The sequence below is a fragment of the Ostrea edulis genome, chromosome 7 (genome assembly GCF_947568905.1).
Source record: "Ostrea edulis chromosome 7, xbOstEdul1.1, whole genome shotgun sequence".
NCBI classification, from domain to species: Eukaryota; Metazoa; Mollusca; class Bivalvia; order Ostreida; family Ostreidae; genus Ostrea; species Ostrea edulis.
This window is the reverse complement of record NC_079170.1, coordinates 63,824,335-63,846,633: the sequence shown is the minus strand read 5'-3', so window position 1 is coordinate 63,846,633 and position 22,299 is coordinate 63,824,335. Positions and strand designations below refer to the sequence as shown.

At 36.0% G+C, this 22,299-nt stretch overlaps 3 protein-coding genes across 7 annotated transcripts in view; 2 read left to right on the top strand and 1 right to left on the bottom strand.

Moving 5' to 3' along the window:
• LOC130048358 (WASH complex subunit 4-like) overlaps positions 1 to 842 on the top strand; it is a 29,424-nt gene extending 28,582 nt beyond the window's left edge. For 3 of the 5 annotated variants that reach the window (XM_056144983.1, XM_056144982.1, XM_056144981.1), the window contains exon 34: positions 398 to 842. In XM_056144983.1, the coding sequence (XP_056000958.1) occupies positions 398 to 576 (179 nt within the window). In that variant the 3' untranslated portion in view covers positions 577 to 842. The remainder of the gene's footprint in view (positions 1 to 397) is intronic. The other 2 variants (XM_056144985.1, XM_056144984.1) reach the window with 1 other exon arrangement.
• Positions 843 to 2,378: 1,536 nt separating this feature from the next.
• The window catches only part of LOC130048359 (myogenesis-regulating glycosidase-like), a 23,378-nt gene continuing 3,457 nt past the window's right edge, over positions 2,379 to 22,299 (bottom strand). Inside the window, exons 2-3 of the mRNA XM_056144986.1 lie at positions 5,508 to 6,706; positions 2,379 to 4,953 (exon numbers count right to left, since the gene is read on the bottom strand). Coding sequence (XP_056000961.1) covers positions 2,920 to 4,953; positions 5,508 to 6,701 — 3,228 coding nt within the window. The 5' untranslated portion in view covers positions 6,702 to 6,706 and the 3' untranslated portion in view covers positions 2,379 to 2,919. The remainder of the gene's footprint in view (positions 4,954 to 5,507; positions 6,707 to 22,299) is intronic.
• On the top strand, positions 10,197 to 20,715 carry LOC130048405 (uncharacterized). Its single transcript, XM_056145066.1, has 4 exons — positions 10,197 to 10,472; positions 10,753 to 10,886; positions 18,267 to 18,353; positions 18,735 to 20,715. The coding sequence occupies exons 2-4, from the start codon at positions 10,850 to 10,852 to the stop codon at positions 18,938 to 18,940; spliced, it is 330 nt and encodes a 109-aa protein (XP_056001041.1). The 5' UTR covers positions 10,197 to 10,472; positions 10,753 to 10,849; the 3' UTR covers positions 18,941 to 20,715.

The following is a 22,299-nucleotide window of genomic DNA, read 5'->3' as shown; positions in this document are numbered from 1 at the left end:
TCTATTGAATTAATTTACAGTTGTCTGAACATTAAAAATTTGTTCATTATCGGTGTTTTATTTAGAAAAGCATATTGACTGATATTTAGCAATATTTATTATAATTTTGGACCGATGTTGCACATTATGACTTCATAACACAGAAGTCCTTAGGAGTAGGATGTCATGACAGGAAGTCAACCTGATCCCTTTTGATGAATTATGTGCTCATTATCAACAATCAATGATTTGTAAAATTCACCTGGTGGAGTTATGCTTTACTTGGACTTGCATCTTATCTGTATTAAAATTTTGAATTTGAAGCATCATTGAAGTACATTTTGATCTGATCATTTTGCATTTATGAAATATTTTCATGACTTGTCATTAGATAGTAATTTCTAACTTTCTCTTTCAGATTCCAGTGCTCCACCTCCACCATCTGCCCCAGCCCCGCCCCCTTCCCCAGCCCCGCCCCCTGCCCCAGCTCCACCCCCTCCAGCTCCTGCACCACCACCTGGTGGTGCACCTCCACCCCCGCCTCCCCCACCTCCCCCACCTCCACCTCCCCCACCCCCTCCTCCTCCTCCGATGTAAAGCCTGACTGGAGTATTCCGTGGGAAAAACCGAGAACAATAAAGGACATGTGTGCAATTTGTGTAGTAACATGTACGACACAAAGACTCTTGAAACATTCATCCGCTACCCACTAATGATTTATAAACGAATGATCAATGCTGTTCAAGACGCATCTTTTAAGGTGCTGTTTTCCACGTGGTAATTAGCTTTCAGGCAGAATTAATTCTGAAGACTGTCATTATGTAAATGTTATTAAATAAATCATAATTACTCTATATCATCAATAATATATCATTTTGTTATTTTATTGTGCCAAATAAATATCATTATGAACAATGTAACAGGACTACATACAGTGATGTTTTCACCTGGGTTTATGGATATATAGTTACAGTATACATGTAGCCCAGTACTGAAGTGTAAGCACAGATAGACACGGAGTGTGGGATCTGTCCTTGCCTCATCAGGTTCAGGACTTGAAGTGTAAGCACAAATGTAGGACGGTTATTCAGGCAAAGGAACATTGCCTCAGTGGTGGTCAGAGAAAATTCATCTTTTGAGGCATGTTGAAATATGTGTACGGATAATACAATATTGGTATTATTTTGAACTACACTGTGTATATATATTTAAAAAGTTTGCTGTTTGGATGAATGTCGTTAGAGATCATTATACACATAATCAATGGCGTGATCTTTCGTTAGCAGGAGAATGGGTTCCATGATACTGTTAATCCTACGTGAATTTGAGAAACCAATTTATTTGCTTCGGGGATTTTGCTTTAGGTCCATTCCCAAAATGTGGCGTACGAACGAAGTATCTATGGATGCTCAAAACCATGTAAGATTCAGATGATGCATCTCTCCTATATTTTCTTGGATTAGTGATCAAGTTTGTTTTTTTTTAAAGCAGGATCATTCCTCGGTTACCAAAGCTGCTACGTGGTTCTAACTTTAATGAATGATTTGAGTATTCGCATAAATTCTTCGTTTCTTTGAAATTCATGAAATAAATTCCGATTAATGTCATTCATGAAGAAAAACCTGGAGTCACTTTTGTCTTCTGGTAACTCTTATTCTAAAAGTAAACTGCTCTACGGGGAAAGAAATCATGTTTGAATGATAAACCTATTGAAAGATGACTTGTAATTTTTCATTAAGAGAAGAAAATCGTTACAAATTTTGTTATTGTGTAGTACAGCTGACATGAGGGGATGAAAATGTCCTCGCTACTTATATTTGAATTTATCAGATAGGTAGTAAATTACAGAACTCGCATCACGATTAACTTCTCCCTTAACCATCAATATAAATCAAACAAGACTGTCTCTAGATACCCTTCCGGTCGTGAATATTGACTAATCATGAAGCACTACTAACATTCATGTTTCATGGGCACATCCTTTTGAAATATACAATGCATGTGCAATGATTGAATTTACTTATCAGTTAACGTGTTACAGTAGTATCTGAGATGACAATTGATAGGGGTATATAACTGTTACCTACACAAGGTGCGTGTGGATAATGAAATGTTGAAGACGATATCAAATGTTCTGTGTTTTATAGAAATTCACAAAAAATAAATCCTGAAGTTATTTTGCGGTAAAGTACATGAGAAGTAAGACGGTATACGACGGTGTCTATAATGGTGAATATATCATCACGTTTCTGTTCTACATACAGTTAACTCATTGAAATACCAGTTTTATGAAGCTAAAAGACGCATCTTGAATTGTAGGTCACGTTAATGACAAAACCGAGCTTTCTTTCCGCTACCAAGGACCCGAGGACTTGCAGCTTCTGAATAACACTACAGAATTCGTATGATCCACATTTATTTTGTCAAAACGTCATAGAATATATATATAATCACACAACACTTGATAAACACGTATTTAAAGGATATGCATGTAAAGCTCAGAATTTGTAAAACTTAACAATCGTTAACATCTCATGAATAGATCTGTCTATCCGAATAAATATACCTTCGTAAATAAACATCTTTTCAATTATCAAACAAAATTAATGTCAAAAGACAATATTAAAAACGTAAATAATCAAAAGAAATTCTACATTTCCAAAACTTCGACGAAATAGGGTTGACTGAAATGTATAATGCCCTCAAATTTAGTAAAGTACACTATTTTTACAATGCCTCTCTGGTTAGACAATGAATTTTAAGTTTATGCATTTTAACTTCACAATATTTCAAACGATCATCACATTCGTAATGTGGTGAAATATAGATACAAACAATGCCAAATTTTATGTACCGAAATAGACGAGTTTATAGATTATTCTTATTTTGACTCGGTGCGTCCACGAGAATTATGTATTGGCAAGTTTCACACGTGCCATCTTAAGCACCCTCATAAACTTTTGTCTTTTTAAAGAACGGTAAAGTGGTCATTCCAACAGGATACTCAATCCATTTCTTACCCACAATCAGCTGATTGGTCTGGAGATCTTTCCAAATACCTTCGGGAAAGTATATCTGTCGAGAGGTTTTACCCTCACAGAGAACAGGAGCGACCAAGTAGTCGTCCCCGATAAGGAAAGAATCCCCAACACTTTTGGCGATTTTATCGGTGGGATCCATCCACCAGATAGGTCGGATGATGGGCTTCCCAGCTTGTATTTCCTCTACCAATTCTTCAATCGCTGGGGACACATATTTCTGATGTATCTGAGCCGCTTTTCTGGCGAAATTCAGGAGATCACTGTCGTACTTCCAAGGCGGTACTGAATACTTCATTCCTGGAAAAAAGGTTGCCATTTGTATCCATCGAACATATAGATCTCTAGGGAGAAGTTCATAAGTTTTGTCATCTGGATCGAATTTATAATAGCTTATTCCATCAGCCATGATGTAAGGATATCCCATGAGTCCAAGCGCCAGAGATATGGGTATAGTACCCGTCAGACAGAGACCATTTTCTGTCTCTTTAACTTTTGTTGGAACAGATACGAAGTAAGGTAAGTTTTGCGTGTGTGAAGTTCCCTCGATGATATCGGCATTGAGTTCATGGAAGGAAACCAACATGTCTGTGAATTCTTTTTTCAATTGATTAGGAGTTATGTCTCTTTCATGAAATTTTGGATGAAATGGCAACCACGTAGGTTTTCCATACGTCATCTTAAAAGACTTTATCTTGTATCTGTCGATCAGTGTCATCATCTTTCCGGTAATCCAAGACCTGGCAGATGGATTTGTAACGTCTAACATTGCCATCACATCGTCATTCCACTGAACAAGGGCAGGTACTTTTCCACTGGCATCGAGGATGAAATGATCTTTAGGATGTCCCTCTGTGAAACTCTCAGATTTGTAATCGAAGTAAGGATTGAATGATACTGTGAGCGAACAATTGGCTGTTGAAAATACCGTTGATTGAAGGGTAGAAATATTTGGGAATCTCTCTTCATCAAATTTGAAATCTCCCTGAATGCCTTCCCATTTACCGTCTACAACAATGGATCCACATGACATGTTGTGTTTCTTGACGCTGTTGGCAATACTTATGATATCGGTTTCTGAAACAGTATTTGAATCTCTGTCGCCTTTCGTTGACCAAAGAGGACTTGTATAGAGGATCTTTGTCGGCAAGCTGTTAGGTCCAGTTTCCAAATTACTTCGCAAATAATTATGAGCAGAATATGGATCATTTCCATTGCAAATTGTGTAATTCAGAAACCTCTTCTTGTCGATATTTGCTTTGAATCCATAAAAGTCCCCGGTATAATTCGAAGTGATACACCACGACCCTTTATTCATTGTATTCCAATGCATCACCAAAGGAATATTGTCGCTTACCAAAAGACCGTTTCCATTTTCTGATAGCCAGTAATTTTCAACAGCTGAATTAAAAGTTCCTGCGTCAAAGTTCTGAGAATAAGATGCCGAGAACGTGAATTTAGTTTTACTATTGATGGGCCATTCTGGGTGTGTTTGATTTGAAGGTCCAAACCATGCTTGGTCTCCGATGGAATAGCAATCTAAAGGATACAGTTCTGCAGACAGAGATTCCCAAGATATATTGTAACATTTTACTGCATGGGGTGAAAAAAAACTGATACGTAAGATAGCACTGTTCTTCCATCGCAGACATTGGAATTCTTGTGTTTCCACCTCGCCAATACAGTGAGTAGGTTTTAGCCAAGACGGGATTTGATGCCCTAGTGTACCGTAAAGCTGGTCACTTTCGTTGGGGTCAGAGAGGGTAAGTCGTTTCGAATTCGCTTCGAAGAAAATCCTTTGACTGATCATCTTTTCATTATTCGCAATGTGGTGGAAATGCCACCCAACACTCACTAAGATTAATATGAATACAAACAATGCTGCAACTCCCAAGTGTAACCGATATTTCTTCAAAATCTCTCTCTGTTTTCCAAACTAAAATAATAAAAGGAACAACATGAAGTTAATTTCAAGTTTAAACACCAGTTAAAAATTAATATTTTCTTTGTTATGGACATTTTCGTTTGAGGACGCTGTTCATATATATATATATATATATATATATATATATATATATATATATATATATATATATCCAAATTGTGTTGTTTTTTTTTAAATCACAGTGTCCGGTATAAAATATTAAAAGAAATAGAATAAACAGTACACAAAGTTAAAAATTTAACGCAAGCGCTTTCATTTTATAATCCTCAGGATAGTTAAAACTATTTTAAAATGTAACGCCTGAGGATTATAAAATGAAAGCGCTTGCGTTAAATTTTTAACTTTGTGTACTGTTTATTCTATTTCTTTTAATATATATATATATATATATATATATATATATATATATATATATATATAACATAGCAACATCCTATTAAATGCAATACACCCTGAACATCACTGAGAACGGGGTTTTCAAACTGGTAATTAGACGTTATGTCTCATTTCTACACGCAGATATGTGCAGTAACCTTGATATTTACCCTTTTCTCTTTCATATGTTGTTGAGAGTAGTGTTTTTGGAGATCCAGAATCTGCCCTAGCTTTTCGCTGGTCAAGGCGATGGAGTCCTTTCTGAGATGTTCTGCCAAAGTTGAGTTTTGATCCGAAGAGTCACCTGCGTTGCCACTCACTTGAGTTTGTCTTGCTTTCGATCCCTTAAGAATGCCTTTGGTTTCGTATCCCATGTGATCACAATTTCCATTAGACTTCTTAGTGAAGCCATTTAAGTCTTTGTCCTGAATGTCTGGATAGACCCTTTGAACTTGGAATGTAACGTTATCCAAATATGTATCATTGTCAAACCCACGATTTATGTAACCAATGTCCGAAGGGTCGCCTTCATAACTCATCTTTCTAGGAGTAACGCAGTCACTGGGTGTTTCAAACACCACATTGGCAGGTTCTTCTTCTTCATTATTTATTTGACGAATGTGAAGCGTTCCTGACTCTTCATCAAAGCTTATCTTCCGAATATTGTTTTCATTCTTTACCTCTGGGTAAGAACATTGCTTTTTTAACTTCATCCCACTGCTGGAATCGATGTTGATTCTTCGGATATTCCTCGCGTCTAAACCTGTATCCAAGCTGATTTTTCTAATGGGCATGTTATCATTCCTGATTTGTCTCAATTTTGGCATAGCTGTGTCAAAACTGACTTTTCGCTTTGGTTTTGTTTCGTCATAAATGACGTCAGAGGCTTTGTTCCTTGACTGATCCAGACTGATGCATCTGCGTGGTCGGGTCTCGTCGTAGATAACTCCTAAAGAATTGGGTTTGGGGTTCAAATTGAAAACCTTATCCTCTATTTCTTTTGATTCTTCTTGTGCATCCACTGTTAGCTTGCCGTCTTTGATCTCGATGGGTGAACCATGAGAAGATACGGGTGGTGACAATGTGAATTTTGCACAATCGTCACCGTCATCACTATTTTCAGAGGTCGATATGGTATTTAGTTTCTCCATACTAATCACGACCCCAGACCTGCGTTTTCTTGGTGCAGGATTTGGACTAGAAGTCTCAGAAGTGTCTTCAAACAACTGGTCTTCATCTTGCGGTTCTTTGGGTCGCAAAACAATATTTTCGTATTCTTCCTCTTTGTCCGATTCGCCATTTAAGATGTCTGGAATATGAATGTTGCTGTACTCCGGTTCACAACGTCCGTCAAAGGACGCCATAGTAACTGGAAAATAAAAGATCGTATTATATCCAACACATAAAACTTGTAGCAGACGATATCGTTGGAAGAGAAATGTAATTTACTCTCTTATTCAACCATAATCAATCTTAATTAATTGTAGACTTCCGAATTAATCTATCCTTAAAATAAATTATGTGTATTCTTATTTGTAAAATGTCTTCTTTCTTTTGTACTGATTTCATTTGAAAACATTCTTAAATTTAAAATGTATTCATTCTTATTCTAAATATTGGTCAATGAAGGGTGTTCTGTTCATTGATTAGAATTTTGGACATGTTGGTAAAGATGTTAACTTTGTCCGTAACATTTTTTTAATTCAAAATACCTAGAAGTATTCTGAATATGCAAATAAAGGAATGGTGATAATGTTCATGTTTCGTTAAGAAATTGGCTTATTAGTACACCATGTCAAAGCAATACATGTGTAAACATTTTGGTTTTCGTTCGCTTCATATATCGCAAAGCAGTTGAGGAACAAGTGTGAACTCTCTCAAATCATTTCATGTCCCGGTGTGAACTCTCTCAAATCATTCAATGCCCCGGTGTGAACTCTCTCAAATCATTTCATGCCCCTGTGCGAACTCTCTCAAATCATTCAATGCCCCGTCGTGAATTCTCTCAAATCATTCAATACCCCTGTGTGAATTCTCTCAAATCATTTCATGCCCCAGTGTGAATTCTTTCAAATCATTCAATGCCCCGGTGTGAATTCTCTCAAATCATTTCATGCCCCAGTGTGAATTCTCTCAAATCATTTCATGCCCCTGTGCGAACTCTCTCAAATCATTCAATGCCCCTGTGTGAATTCTCTCAAGTCATTTCATGCCCCAGTGTGATTTCTCTCAAATCATTCAATGCCCCGGTGTGAATTCTCTCAAATCATTTCATGCCCGAGTGTGAATTCTCTCAAATCATTCAATGCCCCGGTGTGAACTCTCTCAAATCATTCAATGCCCCGGTGTAACCTCTCTCAAATCATTTCATGCCCGAGTGTGAATTCTCTCAAATCATTTCATGCCCCTGTGCGAACTCTCTCAAATCATTCAATGCCCCGTCGTGAATTCTCTCAAGTCATTTCATGCCCCAGTGTGATTTCTCTCAAATCATTCAATGCCCCGGTGTGAATTCTCTCAAATCATTTCATGCCCGAGTGTGAATTCTCTCAAATCATTCAATGCCCCGGTGTGAACTCTCTCAAATCATTCAATGCCCCGGTGTAACCTCTTTCAAATCATTTCATGCCCGGGTGTGAATTCTCTCAAATCATTTCATGCCCCTGTGCGAACTCTCTCAAATCATTCAATGCCCCGTCGTGAATTCTCTCAAATCATTCAATACCCCTGTGTGAATTCTCTCAAATCATTTCATGCCCCAGTGTGAATTCTTTCAAATCATTCAATGCCCCGGTGTGAATTCTCTCAAATCATTTCATGCCCCAGTGTGAATTCTCTCAAATCATTTCATGCCCCTGTGCGAACTCTCTCAAATCATTCAATGCCCCTGTGTGAATTCTCTCAAGTCATTTCATGCCCCAGTGTGATTTCTCTCAAATCATTCAATGCCCCGGTGTGAATTCTCTCAAATCATTTCATGCCCCAGTGTGAATTCTCTCAAATCATTCAATGCCCCGGTGTGAACTCTCTCAAATCATTCAATGCCCCGGTGTAACCTCTCTCAAATCATTTCATGCCCGAGTGTGAATTCTCTCAAATCATTTCATGCCCCTGTGCGAACTCTCTCAAATCATTCAATGCCCCTGTGTGAATTATCTCAAGTCATTTCATGCCCCAGTGTGATTTCTCTCAAATCATTCAATGCCCCGGTGTGAATTCTCTCAAATCATTTCATGCCCGAGTGTGAATTCTCTCAAATCATTCAATGCCCCGGTGTGAACTCTCTCAAATCATTTCATGCCCCTGTGCGAACTCTCTCAAATCATTTCATGCCCCTGTGCGAACTCTCTCAAATCATTCAATGTCCCGGTGTAAACTCTCTCAAATCATTTCATGCCCCTGTGCGAACTCTCTCAAATCATTCAATGCCCCGGTGTGAATTCTCTCAAATCATTTCATGCCCCTGTGAGAACTCTCTCAAATCATTCAATACCCCGGTGTGAATTCTCTCAAATCATTTCATGCCCCGGTGTGAACTCTCAAATCATTTCATGCCCGGGTGTGAATTCTCTCAAATCATTTCATGCCCCGGTGTGAACTCTCTCAAATCATTTCATGCCCCGGTGTGAATTCTCTCAAATCATTTCATGCCCCGGTGTGAATTCTCTCAAATCATGTCATGCCCCGGTGTGAACTCTCTCAAATCATTTCATGCCCCGGTGTGAATTCTCTCAAACCATTTCATACCCCGATGCATAACTTACTTTTATCTATTATCTTCTTTCCGTTTAATTCAATTTTGGGCCAAAATTATGTTCATTGCAAAAATCTAAATATCCACTGGCACAATCTAATTAAAATTAGATGTTAGATCCGCTCACGTACTCGCATGTATGCGAGTACGCGAGCGGATCTAACATCTAATTTTAATTAGATTGATACTGGCATGAAATACCATCGCCTCACAATGATTTTCCTGAGATTCTACTGCCATGCATATTGTAATTCTAAAATTTACTGGGTTGGTGTAAATACAAAAATTACAATGACATGTTGTAATTCATGTGTTCACACTCACCCAGTAAATTCCAAATTCCCAATATATGATTCGCTAATGGTGTTCCTCTTGTCATCAAAAAACCATTGTGACGTCAAGGTGACAGTTAGGAGGACATTCCCGTGGTTTAGAGACTTCGTTGGATAATGAAATCGTCGCTCGGAAGGCGAGGTTTATCTTCATGAAATGGTAGCCATGTAGAGGGAATTGTTAGAGAGTAACCTTTGAGATCGGGATATTTTGTTGGAGGGGGAGATGAAGTGTGTTGGGGAATCTAAAGCATGGAGGTGTGCAGTCATTGCGCAGAACGTGACGGTACTACACCATGTTTTATAAAGAAAACCACACACAGAGAGAAAACGATAGCGGAGCACATACTCATTAGAATTCCTCCCTACTATATTCAATGAGTTTTCCAGCGACCCCCAAATCTTAGAAATGGTAGGAAGAACAGTTGTTCCCGCGTAATCTTTAATTTTGCCATGAACATAAACATCCTATTCCTGATTTATTTAAGTTACGATAAATAATCTAGTAAAAGTCATAAAATTATTTTGACATTTTTGGTAAAGAATTTACTGGGGAAAGTGTGGAGATATTTGTTAAAATTTCCTATTTATTTATTTTTTATAAAAGTCTTTATCTTTTGAAGCATTATGAATAATTCGGCCATGCTGTAGAGGTAAATTTCAGGTAGATAAATCATTGTTTCGTTTTCAAGAATGATATTCTCACTTCATAATGATGAATAGAAGTTTGTTTTAACCGCCTTTATTTACTTGGTTGCTATGACGGGCGGTCTATCAAAGCGATAGAGGTGTTCCGAACGCGTGTACCTGTACACAGGTAACTGGCACAGGTAAACAATAAGTACACACAGGTGGACATACGTAAATGATTTCAAAATTTGGACGACTACTTTATGTTCGTTGGTGGGGTTAAGCGTTTCGAGACCAAATCGGTGATAGAACACAGGGAAGAGATTTTGTTGGAGTTTTCCTGTTTGAATTGATTGATTGGAAATCAATTGTCAACAGTTGTTACGGGACGAAAAATAGTTCCTTCAGAGGTATTATAGGTAAGTGAAAATGAACACATACAAAGTTATATAGATCATTCTATTATTAAAAGGGTTGTCACGCGGCAATTAACCGGAATCGATAAAGTTTCTCAACAAGGTATGCACACAGGATGATGTGTATTCATTAAAGTTGTATGAGACAGATTGGGTCTATAAAACATCATTTTTCTATTGGCCCTTTTCTGGTTTATTCAGAAGTAAACTGATTTAAGACATTGTGACGCTGTTTGAGATTTGTCCTAAGATAAGATGTGAAGTAAATTTTCTATTATTTCAGCGATAATCTTCCGGTAGCATTTCCCGGGTTGGATTAACACTATTTTCCGGTACAAGGATGTCGGCCGTGGTGGAGTGAGCGGTGTATCCCCCCTGCTATGGGAGTCTATGTTGTTGAAGATCCGGACGATGAAGGTAAGTTTTTTTTACGCTTCATTTGTCAATTTGACACGGTCCAATCCACCCGAATCCGATTTTCTTCTGCATGTATTTTGAGCAGGACTACAAATAAAACACGGTGCGTTTCACTACTTGATATTTAATTTATTTGAGCAGTATATACATGCAGTTAATTGAAAGTTTGCAGATTTAGTTTGAATGTGTCAATAGGGTTTGATGGTTTGTTTGGTGTGTAAATCATACGTGCTAAAATATTTATTAGATCGATTTTCTATATGTTCTTCCTTGTAAAATCACAAAAGAGAGAGATAGAAAAAAAACACTCATCGAGGCGTATAGACAGGTGTGTGAATAAAGGGATTTCGTCATTACTTATTTATTTGGTGTATACCTGGAAATATTTCATCCATTGCAAAATGAAAACAGAAAATGTCCATTTCGCACTTGAATAGTTACGCACATGTGCTGAAAACAAATTAAAACTAATTTTTCAAACACACAAAAAAATAACGCCTCTTGAGAACAACGTCTACCTCTTCTATCATCCTACATGTACATGTACATGCATCAAGCAACTTTCTTCATAAACGCCTCGTAATTCAAATTCTTGAGTTTATTTTATAATATCTACATGCACGCGTGTTTTTAGATAATAGTTTCAGTTCTGCTCAAATAGCTTCAAGCGTACATGTATGCATTGTTTTTCTGTTCTAGGTTGGTTTATTCCTTTCATGAAAATTTCTCCTATAGAATTTCGGAGACATACCTCAGGCAAACTTACGCAATTCTAATGGGGGTTACAGCACAATGTATATCTATTGTATGTACCCTTACAGGAAGGTTTACGTGAGTTGTAGATATCACCATTATGTTGAGAATTAATGTACAGGTATCCAACAATGATTAAACCCATATTTATATCTATATCTGAGTACAGCCCAAATGTATTCAATAGTTTTAATTACTATGATGTATCTAGGAATCAATGGGGAGTTTTCCTATCGATATGTTACGTCAATTCATCGGTTGTTCGAAGTGGTCATTTTGTCGATGACGCACGTGAAATGTACCAGTAAGATGATAATGACCAGAGATTAAGTCACGGATATCCGTTAGTCTCCAATACACCGTCTACAGAAACAAACAGGTGGTCATCCTATAATATAGCGTCTGTCCACTCTTGGAATCTCAATACACCACCAATGTATTCCAAAGTCATTTTCGATAAACTAAATTCCTAGCTTTGAAAATAGATTAGTAAAGTACGTGTATTACTGTTTTATGCATATTACCAAGCACAAACTGCCCGGGGGCTTTTTACATGTACCCAGCACAAACTGCCCGGGGGCTTATTACCCAGCACAAACTGCCCGGGGGCTTATTACCAGTACAAACTGCCTGGGGGCTTATTACCCAACACAAACTGCCCGGGGGCTTATTACTCAGTATAAACTGCCCGGGGGCTTATTCCCCAGTACAAACTTCCCGGGGGCTTATTACTAAGTACAAACTGCCCGGGGGCTTATTACCCAAAACAAACTGCCCGGGGGCTTATTACCCATTAAAAACTGTCCGGGGGCTTATTACCTTGTACAAACTGTCCGGGGGCTTATGTCCTCTTGACTTAATTCATTGCGCAAAAAAATTATATTTGCTTTCCCAAAACCATTCCATCGTCTCTCTCTCTCTCTCTCTCTCTCTCTCTCTCTCTCTCTCAATCTAACTCTCTCTACGGTATTATCATACGTATAGTGACATATTTCTGCCCCCTGTATGCAAGTTATTTTTCTATAATTTATGTCTACATGCAAGATAAATATGTCGACATGTAGGATAATTGTGTCAACATGCAACATAACTATGTTAACATGCAAGAAAAATGTAATCAGATAAGAATTTGTAAAATTTTCCAAAATTATCAAATATTGCCCACATGTGACTTCCAACTTGCTAGATGTTGACATTCAACTTAACTATGTTGACATGCGAGATAATTATGCAGACATGCAACATATTTATGTCGGCATGCAGCTTATTTATGTCAGTATGCAACTTATTTATGTCAGTATGCAACTTATTTATGTTAACATGCAATTTATTTATATCAGCATGCTGACATGAAACTTATCTATGTTAACTTGTAACTTATTTATGTCAACATGCAATTTATATATGGTGACATGCAACTTATTTATGTTGACATGCGAGATAAATATGCATGTCAACATATTACCATGTATCTCACATGTCGACATAGATAAGTTGCAGGTTGACATATTTACCTGTATATCAACATAAATAAGTTACATGTCGACATAGATAAGTTGCAGGTTGACATATTTACCTGTATATCAACATAAATAAGTTACATGTCGACATAGATAAGTTGCATGTTGACATATTTACCTGTATATCAACATAAATAAGTTACATGTCGACATAGATAAGTTGCATGTTGACATATTTACCTGTATATCAACATAAATAAGTTACATGTCGACATAGATAAGTTGCATGTTGACATATTTACCTGTATATCAACATAAATAAGTTACATGTCGACATAGATAAGTTGCATGTTGACATATTTACCTGTATATCAACATAAATAAGTTACATGTCGACATAGATACGTTGCACGTCGACATATTTATCTCGCAAGTTGCATGTCGACATATTTATCTCGCATGTCGAAATAAGTTACATGTCAACATCAATAAGTTTCATCTAGCATGTTGGAAGTCACATGTGGGCGATATTTGATAATTTTTGAAAAAATTTCAAATTCTTATCTGATTATATTTTTCTTGTATGTTGACATAATTATGTTGTATGTTGACATGATTATCTTGCATGTCAACATAATCAATAGAATAATAACTTGCAAATAGGAGGCAGAAATATGCCACCATACATACGTTCACATTGTCTCAATGCTCTTTATATTCATTTGTCTTTTTTCTCAGGATTTGTACAATGCACGATCCCCCCAGAAAGTCTATAAATTCTATCCTTAACGTTAAAAGATACCAAATAGTTTGAAGTATTTATTGTAACATAAAATTCTCACTCAAACATTACCAGCGGAAATTCATTAATCTGACATGTCAACATCTCTAATATATTTCATCTGTAATGTTGCATTTGTAGTCAGTGAAGTTTTACAACTCAATACTTTTAACATGGATTATATATTTTCAAAGTCTTCTCTGATACCCTTCAGGGTGTCGTTATTACCTCCCAGTCTTGTATAATTAGTAAAAACCCTGATTAAAGACCTGAAATTAGAAATCAATAACGAGATAAGACCTGTGTACGATGTGGCGATATTGATTCATTTGTTCTACGTAAATATCGTCATTCAAGGTACAATAAAAAGATACTTAAAATAGATAATTTAGAAACCCATTTCAATATCCTGCGTTATAAAATTCTTTCTTTATATAAAAGAGGTAAACGCTTAAGAAGATGGGGGAAAAAATGATAACGAACAGAAAATATCCTCGGATACTTATATTGCAATTAAGACTTAATACCTGTCTCCACCAAAAGAAATCTTCTGGAATATGAAAAAAGCTCATTATGTATTTCGCAAACTGTTGCTAATGTTTTATCGATATGAGCAAATATTTCAATAGGTTCGCACGCAAATGTTGTTCGACTTATAAATATAGATTTGTTTGTTTGGATTTGATGGGTGCTATATGGATAAATCAGACTTTTTTTTTTAATACATATATTAAAGTATATTCACTGGATAAAATCAATATTACTTAGCAGGGGTTATTGTAACGCAAAATTCGATCGTTTTTGTTAAGTCTGGATGCGGAGAAGGTTCAAGCAGAGCATTTGAAATAGAGATTACTTATTACTATAAGCTGTATATATATAGGTTCACAAGTTTTATCAATGGTGCATGGTTCATACATTATAACAATTAAAGTTCAATCCAAGTTCAAGTTTTTTATTTGCTTAAGAACAATGTAAAACGGTGATTTATTTCGCAGTGATAGTAATTAATTTTAAATCAACAGAAAAATAAAATTTTATTTTAACGCTATAAGTAAAAAACTAAGGGGAAAAAACCAAAGAAAATTGAAATCAATAGTTTTTGTTGTTTTTCTTTTATAGTTTTTCCCTGTGTCATATTTATTGGAAATCTTTAAAATATGAATTTGGATTAATTTTCATAGCATAATATGATTTTATTTGCCTGTAAAAAAAAAGTACATTGAGGGGATGTTTGAAGTCAATGTCCTTAACTTAGAATGATAATCCTATCGGTAGATTGTGTGGAAGACAGTGGATGGGACTGCGCCCAGTTGTGATGTACAATGTAGGCGTGATGTAACATGCTTGTGGTGGATATTATACGATAGCTTTAAGTTTGTCTGAATGAGTATAAAGTAAAGCTAAAACACAATATTTTGTGTGATTAATACCTTTTATCGCCCTCTTTATAGTGCCTTTGTACTATTTATTTTCAAACTATCTTATCTGTGGAGTGATGTAATTTCGTGTGAACACGGTTTGTAGATTTCCCCTGGTGAGACAAAAACCTCATCACTAGCATTGTATTCTCACCAGTTCTTACATCTTGCGACACTTAAAAAGACTATACATACACATATTATAATTTTTTTCTCTTTTCTTTGTGTAATTTTTCCAACACAGAAATGCATGGACATATCGCGGACTAGCGGTTTTCATTTAGTGTATCATTTATACATATATATCATAAAACTTCTCGTGAAATTCTTACAACATGTCCAGAAATTTGATTTAGAGGGCCATCTGATGTATCGGCTTTCAAGGACGGCGGAAGTTTGGTAACACAGACGACATTAGATTACAGTAAATTTGGTTGACGAGAGATCTCAGACGATTTACCGAGCTACGGGGCATACATCATGGTCTCCCTTAATTCTCGTTTGGGAATATAATCACGTGTTTAACCAACGAGACAAGCAGAATCCGGATGACAATCGAATATACTTCTTGTATATCACTGCTGTGTAATTGTATGGGGAACCATAGGCTACCCAGTGGCCATGTGAAAGTTTAGATTTTAGTGATTATCCTTGAAAACATAAAAATGAAAATAAAAAGCAAGCGAGTTTTAAACATGGAATATTTTTCCCACTCTACATGTACACCTTCAAAGATCAATAACTGAATAATGGTGCGATATTTTGAGAATCATTTTCTTGATTGATACCAAACTTGGTACACTGGTACATCCTAAGGCGTTGATAGCCCCTATTGATTTTGAGGTCACGTGGTCAAAGGTCAAGGACATATCCATTCTAGATATAGGAATATATTGTCCGCTCAATATCTTGAGTTGTTTTGGCACGTACTATCAATTAAATGATACATGCACATGTAAACTCTTTTCAATTTGGTTTGAACTCCTCCCAGACAACTTCTCTATCATACAAGTTACATGTGACACCAGGGCTGAACCAGCGTAGCTATCATACAAGTTACATGTGTTATAAATGTGACACCTATCGTATCAGTTACATGTGTTATAAATGTTGACACCTATCGTATCAGTTACATGTGCTATAAATGTGACACCTATCGTATCAGTTACATGTGTTATAAATGTGACACCTATCGTATCAGTTACATGTGTTATAAATGTGACACCTATCGTATCAGTTACATGTGTTATAAATGTGACACCTATCGTATCAGTTACATGTGTTATAAATGTGACACCTATCGTATCAGTTACATGTACTATATTATGATACCTGGGATGGTGCAAGTTTGATTTCAGTCTGATAATGTATGGAGTTTTTGTTTAGATTTGATACAAGAAAGGCATGGTTTTTTCCCCAGACCCTATCGCAGACATATTCTTTCTATAACTTCCTTACTTTCAATAGCGCCCTAACTTTTTTGTTACTAGTTTAGCGCTTTTATCGAAAACTTTCTTTTTTATGGGAAGCGCCCAAACATTTCGTAGTTGATTCAGATTATGTCGTATTGCCTATATTTACTCATTAACATTAGTGTAAAGATGGTTCCGGGATGTAAAGTTTGAGTGCCTTCTCCACCGTGGTCAGACGTCATTTGGATGCAACCATTTTTACACAGGATATAACCGTGCTTTTAACGCAGAGTACAACCAACCCTTATACGGCAATTTACTATGGAGAGTGTAGATGTCCGTGAGGAGGGGTTAGAAAGTGGCCCATAGTTTTCTTTATATAGATAATTTTAAGAATTATATAGCCTAGCAGGTGAATACTGGTTTGAATGATATATAACATTCGGCCAGATCCCCTTTTGCTCAAACGCTTCAACACAGTTGAAAAATTTCGTGTAAATTGGTCTCTGTCACTCGTTTCCTTCATTACCCCCCCCCCCCCCCCCCCCCCGAAAAATCCACATAAAATGCAATTACATCAGTGAAAACACAACACCAATAAAAATGTATACCATAAACGTCAGGAAGAAAACTTACAGTTGAGACGATTATAAATGATAATATGTAACGCTGGATACAACCATTCTATGGAGATATAACGTAGAATACAACCATGCCTAATACAATGACAATTTGCAACGATGCATAATTTTGGAAACGCGACTGAAACTAGACATCATAAGAATAAAATAGATGTTGTTGATGGCATGCTCTCCTCTCTTAACACATTTCCTATCAATATCTTCATCATGAATGACACGCGATGACTTTGAATCAAAAGTAAATATGCTTTCGTAACAGCTAGCTCGCTATGAATAGAAAATGTCGCGGTACAAATTCAACAAACTCGGTTCGTATTACAAATGTACGCAAAGATATGTTTGTCATGTGCTGGGACGAAAGGAAAACTGTCAGGAGGAACATTATTTCAAATTCTAGGAGTATCATAGCTTATGCAATCAATACTGTATCAATATTGCTTAATTAGATTCAGGGTATTCTAGGAGCGTAATGGAAATCGATTGGTATTTTTTTAGAAATTAACAATAAAGAGTCCATGCTGTTAATATGAACTACATGTCATTGACCCATGACTTCCTATATACATATGTAAGCAACGTATATCTAGTTCTGCAAGAATTTGTTTTTGATCAGTGAGATAAGAACGCCTTTATATTAACATGGCTCTAATTTACGATATAAAAGTTTACATACTTAGTATCAACATTTCGTGATTATTGATTTTGTGACATGGTATTTTATATTTGGTTTCAAATCACATATACATGTATATCGATTTAAATCTTTTCAATCGTTCTGAGTAAGATTTTGTTCTTAAACAGTGCAAGGCTATCCGGGTCTAGGCACCAATCATTAGAATCAATCAATGTATTACACGAATGGCGGCACTGTAGTTGAAAACAGTTTAGAAAGATCTGCTTCTTTTTTCCCAGATGAAACGTCATCTAGTGTATGCTGTATGGGAGGATGCTTGACCGGCTGTGCATTTGCAGTACTACTACTCGTTGTCTTACCAGCAGGTATGTTGTTGTTTTTTTTTTGGGGGGGGGTCAAGGTACTATAGATGTACAGTGGCTCTTTGATAAAAGACACATTATATCTAAGGTTACAGCAATGAATCAACGTCTATGGTGTATAATACTTATTATATTGATGTGTAATTTCTCTTAAGATGGACTCACGGGATGTTCACTAAAACTAATTATAGGCAGTGCACTTACAAATGTATTTGTAATACGTTGAGTGGAGAGTGTCATTCAAGGAATCGCTATGTTATGATTTTAAAAAATAAGATTTTGTAAACAAAGCTGTTCAAAGGGAAATAATTGATGTTGTTTACGACTTCTACTTTTTGTCTTGTCAGTTGTGCTTAATTAAAGTTTACATTGGTATTATTTTAGGTGCCTTGATAACGTTTTATGCTGGGAACAAAAATGACTTTGGTGTCCTCTCTGCGGGTATCTGCATGATTGGCATACCGCTTCTCTCAGTACCCGCTTTCATCTTTATATACCTAAACAGACGACGCATTCGACGATTCCGAAAAACGAAAGTTGATGAACAAGTCAGTCCCTCGGAAGGAAAAGACAAAAAAGATCGCTATTGAATTTAAATCACAAGCCATGGGCACCATCGTCGGAGACTTTGCAGTGCCGTAGTGAGAGGTTGTAATGGCAATCAGTAGACAACGATTTTCGCGCCAAAGGGCTTTCCCTCAACAGTTATACAATGTTGTAAGGATGCGTCAACGAACAGGAATTATGTTGATATGATGTTAAAAAGAATGTATATTATAGCATTTTTGACTGAATGCCATTATTTCTAGAAATAACCTGTTTGAAAATCATGGTTAAAGGAATATTCACTATCATATATTGATTAATGTATTTCATGTTGAGAAAATCCATGTAGTTTTCTGGTCCACGTATTCTGAAAATACCTTCAATATTGACTTAACGATGATGCATGCATCCACTCAGCAAATGTTAAAACATCGTTTTTGTTTGTTGGTGTTTGTATTTCTTTCCATGATAAATAGAAAAAATAATTATCAAATATTTAATTTTGGATAATACAAATACCAGTACACATATAGTTACTTTAAGTGACAAAAACGTGAAATGTAGCATAAGCTAATTGTTCAAAACAATATCCATGATTCAATTTACATGTATTTTTACATCTTGAGGTACAAAGCATATTTGAGGAAGAACTATTCAATGTTCTAATTTAGAGTATTTTTGGGTGATTTGTTGATATTTAAATGGTGTTGGTTGGTTGTTGTTAATGGTTGCGGCACGTGTTCACTGTTGCCATGACTTCCCATGTGTACAATATGACGAAATCCATTTCAGTTGTGCCAAACAATTCACACTTTTCATGATCTCTACATATATGCCGTCTATATATCCTAGTATATCTTTTAATTATTTTTATTCGTTGTTGATGCATGTACCCCTCCTTTTTAGGTAGGAGTTGCAATCCTTAGTTCACAATGTAATGAGATGCAATAAAGACTTGCTTTCATGTAGCAGAGTCCGCCATGGTATCAGTTGACATATCAGAGAGAGAGAGAGAGAGAGAGAGAGAGAGAGAGAGAGAGAGTTGTATGGGTAAGCGAGAGAGAGAGACTAGCTGGTGTATGTATATATTATTCATTATTTCTATATGCTATGTAATACTTTATGAGATAGCAATAACCTGTGATGTGGATATTCATGTATATTGTGATTGTTAACCAAGTAAAGTACTCTATCTAAAATTGTAAGTACTGTCTGTCCGGAGTTAGTGTTACTTTTGCATGAACAAGACATTCAGCTTGATTTGATTGCTTGTTTCTGCAAAGTCGACCACGATATATTGCCGCTCGCTGACAGTCGCTGCAGAAGTAAATTTCAATCATTTCCTGCGGCGAGAGACTAAAATGTTGAACGCTGATACTGGAACATGTAACAGTCACGCTGCATTCGGACGGACAATACTAGTATATTTTCCTTTTCTATTAATGTCTATACATTCTGAAATATAATTTACAAATCAAGCTGCCATGAAACCTAGATGTTATTTAATGTTTATTTCTACTCATGTTATACTTGTATTTCTAATCATGTCCATAATTCAGAAGATGTGTTGTTGTTGATCATGAATTTATAAACCACTGTTTTCAACCACTCTACATTAATAACTGACAAGTGTTGCCAGAAATGTCACCATGACTCTTAAAAGACTTTGTATACTATATTTAGGAATATTAACTTGTAATGTGTTCAATACTGTACACTTATTGACCTACGATTGTTTAGTTGGTAACACTGTAATTAAAGCAGAAAAAATAATGGAAAACAAAGACAATTATATGAAATAAAAGAAGCTGAATTCAAATAATGTTCACGATACCTCATTATACCTTCCTGTATTATAGTAGACATTTATGGTTGGTGCGTGTTGGATTAAAACATAACGAACGTGCGCTGCAGTGTCATGATAGAATAATGACGAGAAATAACTGTTCCACATCCCTGCAATGGCATTCAACATTATGAATGACATCAACATTATAAATACATGCATCTATTGTTATTGCAGAGGAAAAAGAAATAATATTCATGACCAACGGTATGGATTACATTTTATACAGATTCCAAAATCAATCGAAAGCACAATGCATATTGCTTTACATGCTTCACTGTGACATCGAGTTCATATATAAGGATATTTAACATTATGATTTCGGATATTCAGTCAGCATCATAATTTGAGATGATGCGTACCTTTTTTATTTATTTATTTATATTTTTTTTAATGAATTTTATTTCTCTCAATTGAAAATTACAACATAGAAAACATATAAACAAGAACAATTGCATACAAAAATTATGCGCAAACAGAGCAGAGGAGACCGTGTTTATATATACATTTATTAAAAATAACGATACTCAACGATACTTATGAAAAATATACATTGAAATTAGAGTAGCTTAAAGTGATGGTTAGTTGCAAGTCTATGCATCTGTCTTTAACAAATGTAATAAACAAAGAACGATAATCGACTATTTCTTGAAATCGCAACCGAGTGCCAGTGTCGCAGAGGGACTCTCTCTCTCTCTCTCTCTCGATGAATAGATATATGGTACTTGAATTAGCTCTTCCCTTGTAACACTTTTCTAACATGTTAATTACACAGGTAACTGAGTCATTCTTCATCCTACGCACACTGGCTATGTGGTGGCCATTACTACTTGTTAGCCATCATTTCCGTCTGAAGTTACTCTGAACATACAAATAATGGGACACATCTGTCTGTCATGATATCCAGAATAAAATGAAAGATCATACCTTTCAACCAATACATGTAATAGATACACATGTAAGTATGATTGAAAAACATCTAGCATGGGTGTAAACATGCGTGGAAAAATATGTACCAATGTTTCTCGATCCGAATCGAAAATTATTTCAATTTCTAACAAATTATCTGGAGCAGGACACTATGCCTGCAGGGAAAATGAAAGATGAATACACAAACATGTAATCTTTGCATAAATAAAATCCATGTAGGCTTGATAAACATTGAACTGTACAGGATTAACGCCTGCTATTTATTGTTATTTTGTGAATGGTAACCTTCGAGACATCGTAGTTTTCGCTTGTTTCAGTTTTTATTATGACCTTTTGACCTTAAGCTGACTGAGCGTGTTAGGTTCGTTTTGACGACTGTCGGATCCAATAATCACCATGACAAAACACTAAAAGGTAGGGTCTGAAACAAGATTTAGAGCTCGTGTATCAGTTTTAAAAAATATAACGATCCCAGAAATTAATCTTTCGTTCTGTATGACGTTTACCTTTGTAAAGCTACAATATACTATCGATGCTCTTGTCAATAATTCTCCAATCGTTATAATTTACAAATCGAGGGAAAATAGAATCATTTCTACTAGGTTTTGATCATGCTAAGAAGTTATG

What these genes read in the sequence shown, in the direction of transcription:
- LOC130048405 (XM_056145066.1), top strand. Translation starts at nt 10,850, where the DNA reads ATGGGAGTCTATGTTGTTGAAGATCCGGACGATGAAG. An exon ending in TGAAGATCCGGACGATGAAG is followed by an intron (nt 10,887 to 18,266) that starts GTAAGTTTTTTT and finishes CTTTTTTCCCAG; the next exon opens with ATGAAACGTCATCTAGTGTA. An exon ending in ACTCGTTGTCTTACCAGCAG is followed by an intron (nt 18,354 to 18,734) that starts GTATGTTGTTGT and finishes GTATTATTTTAG; the next exon opens with GTGCCTTGATAACGTTTTAT.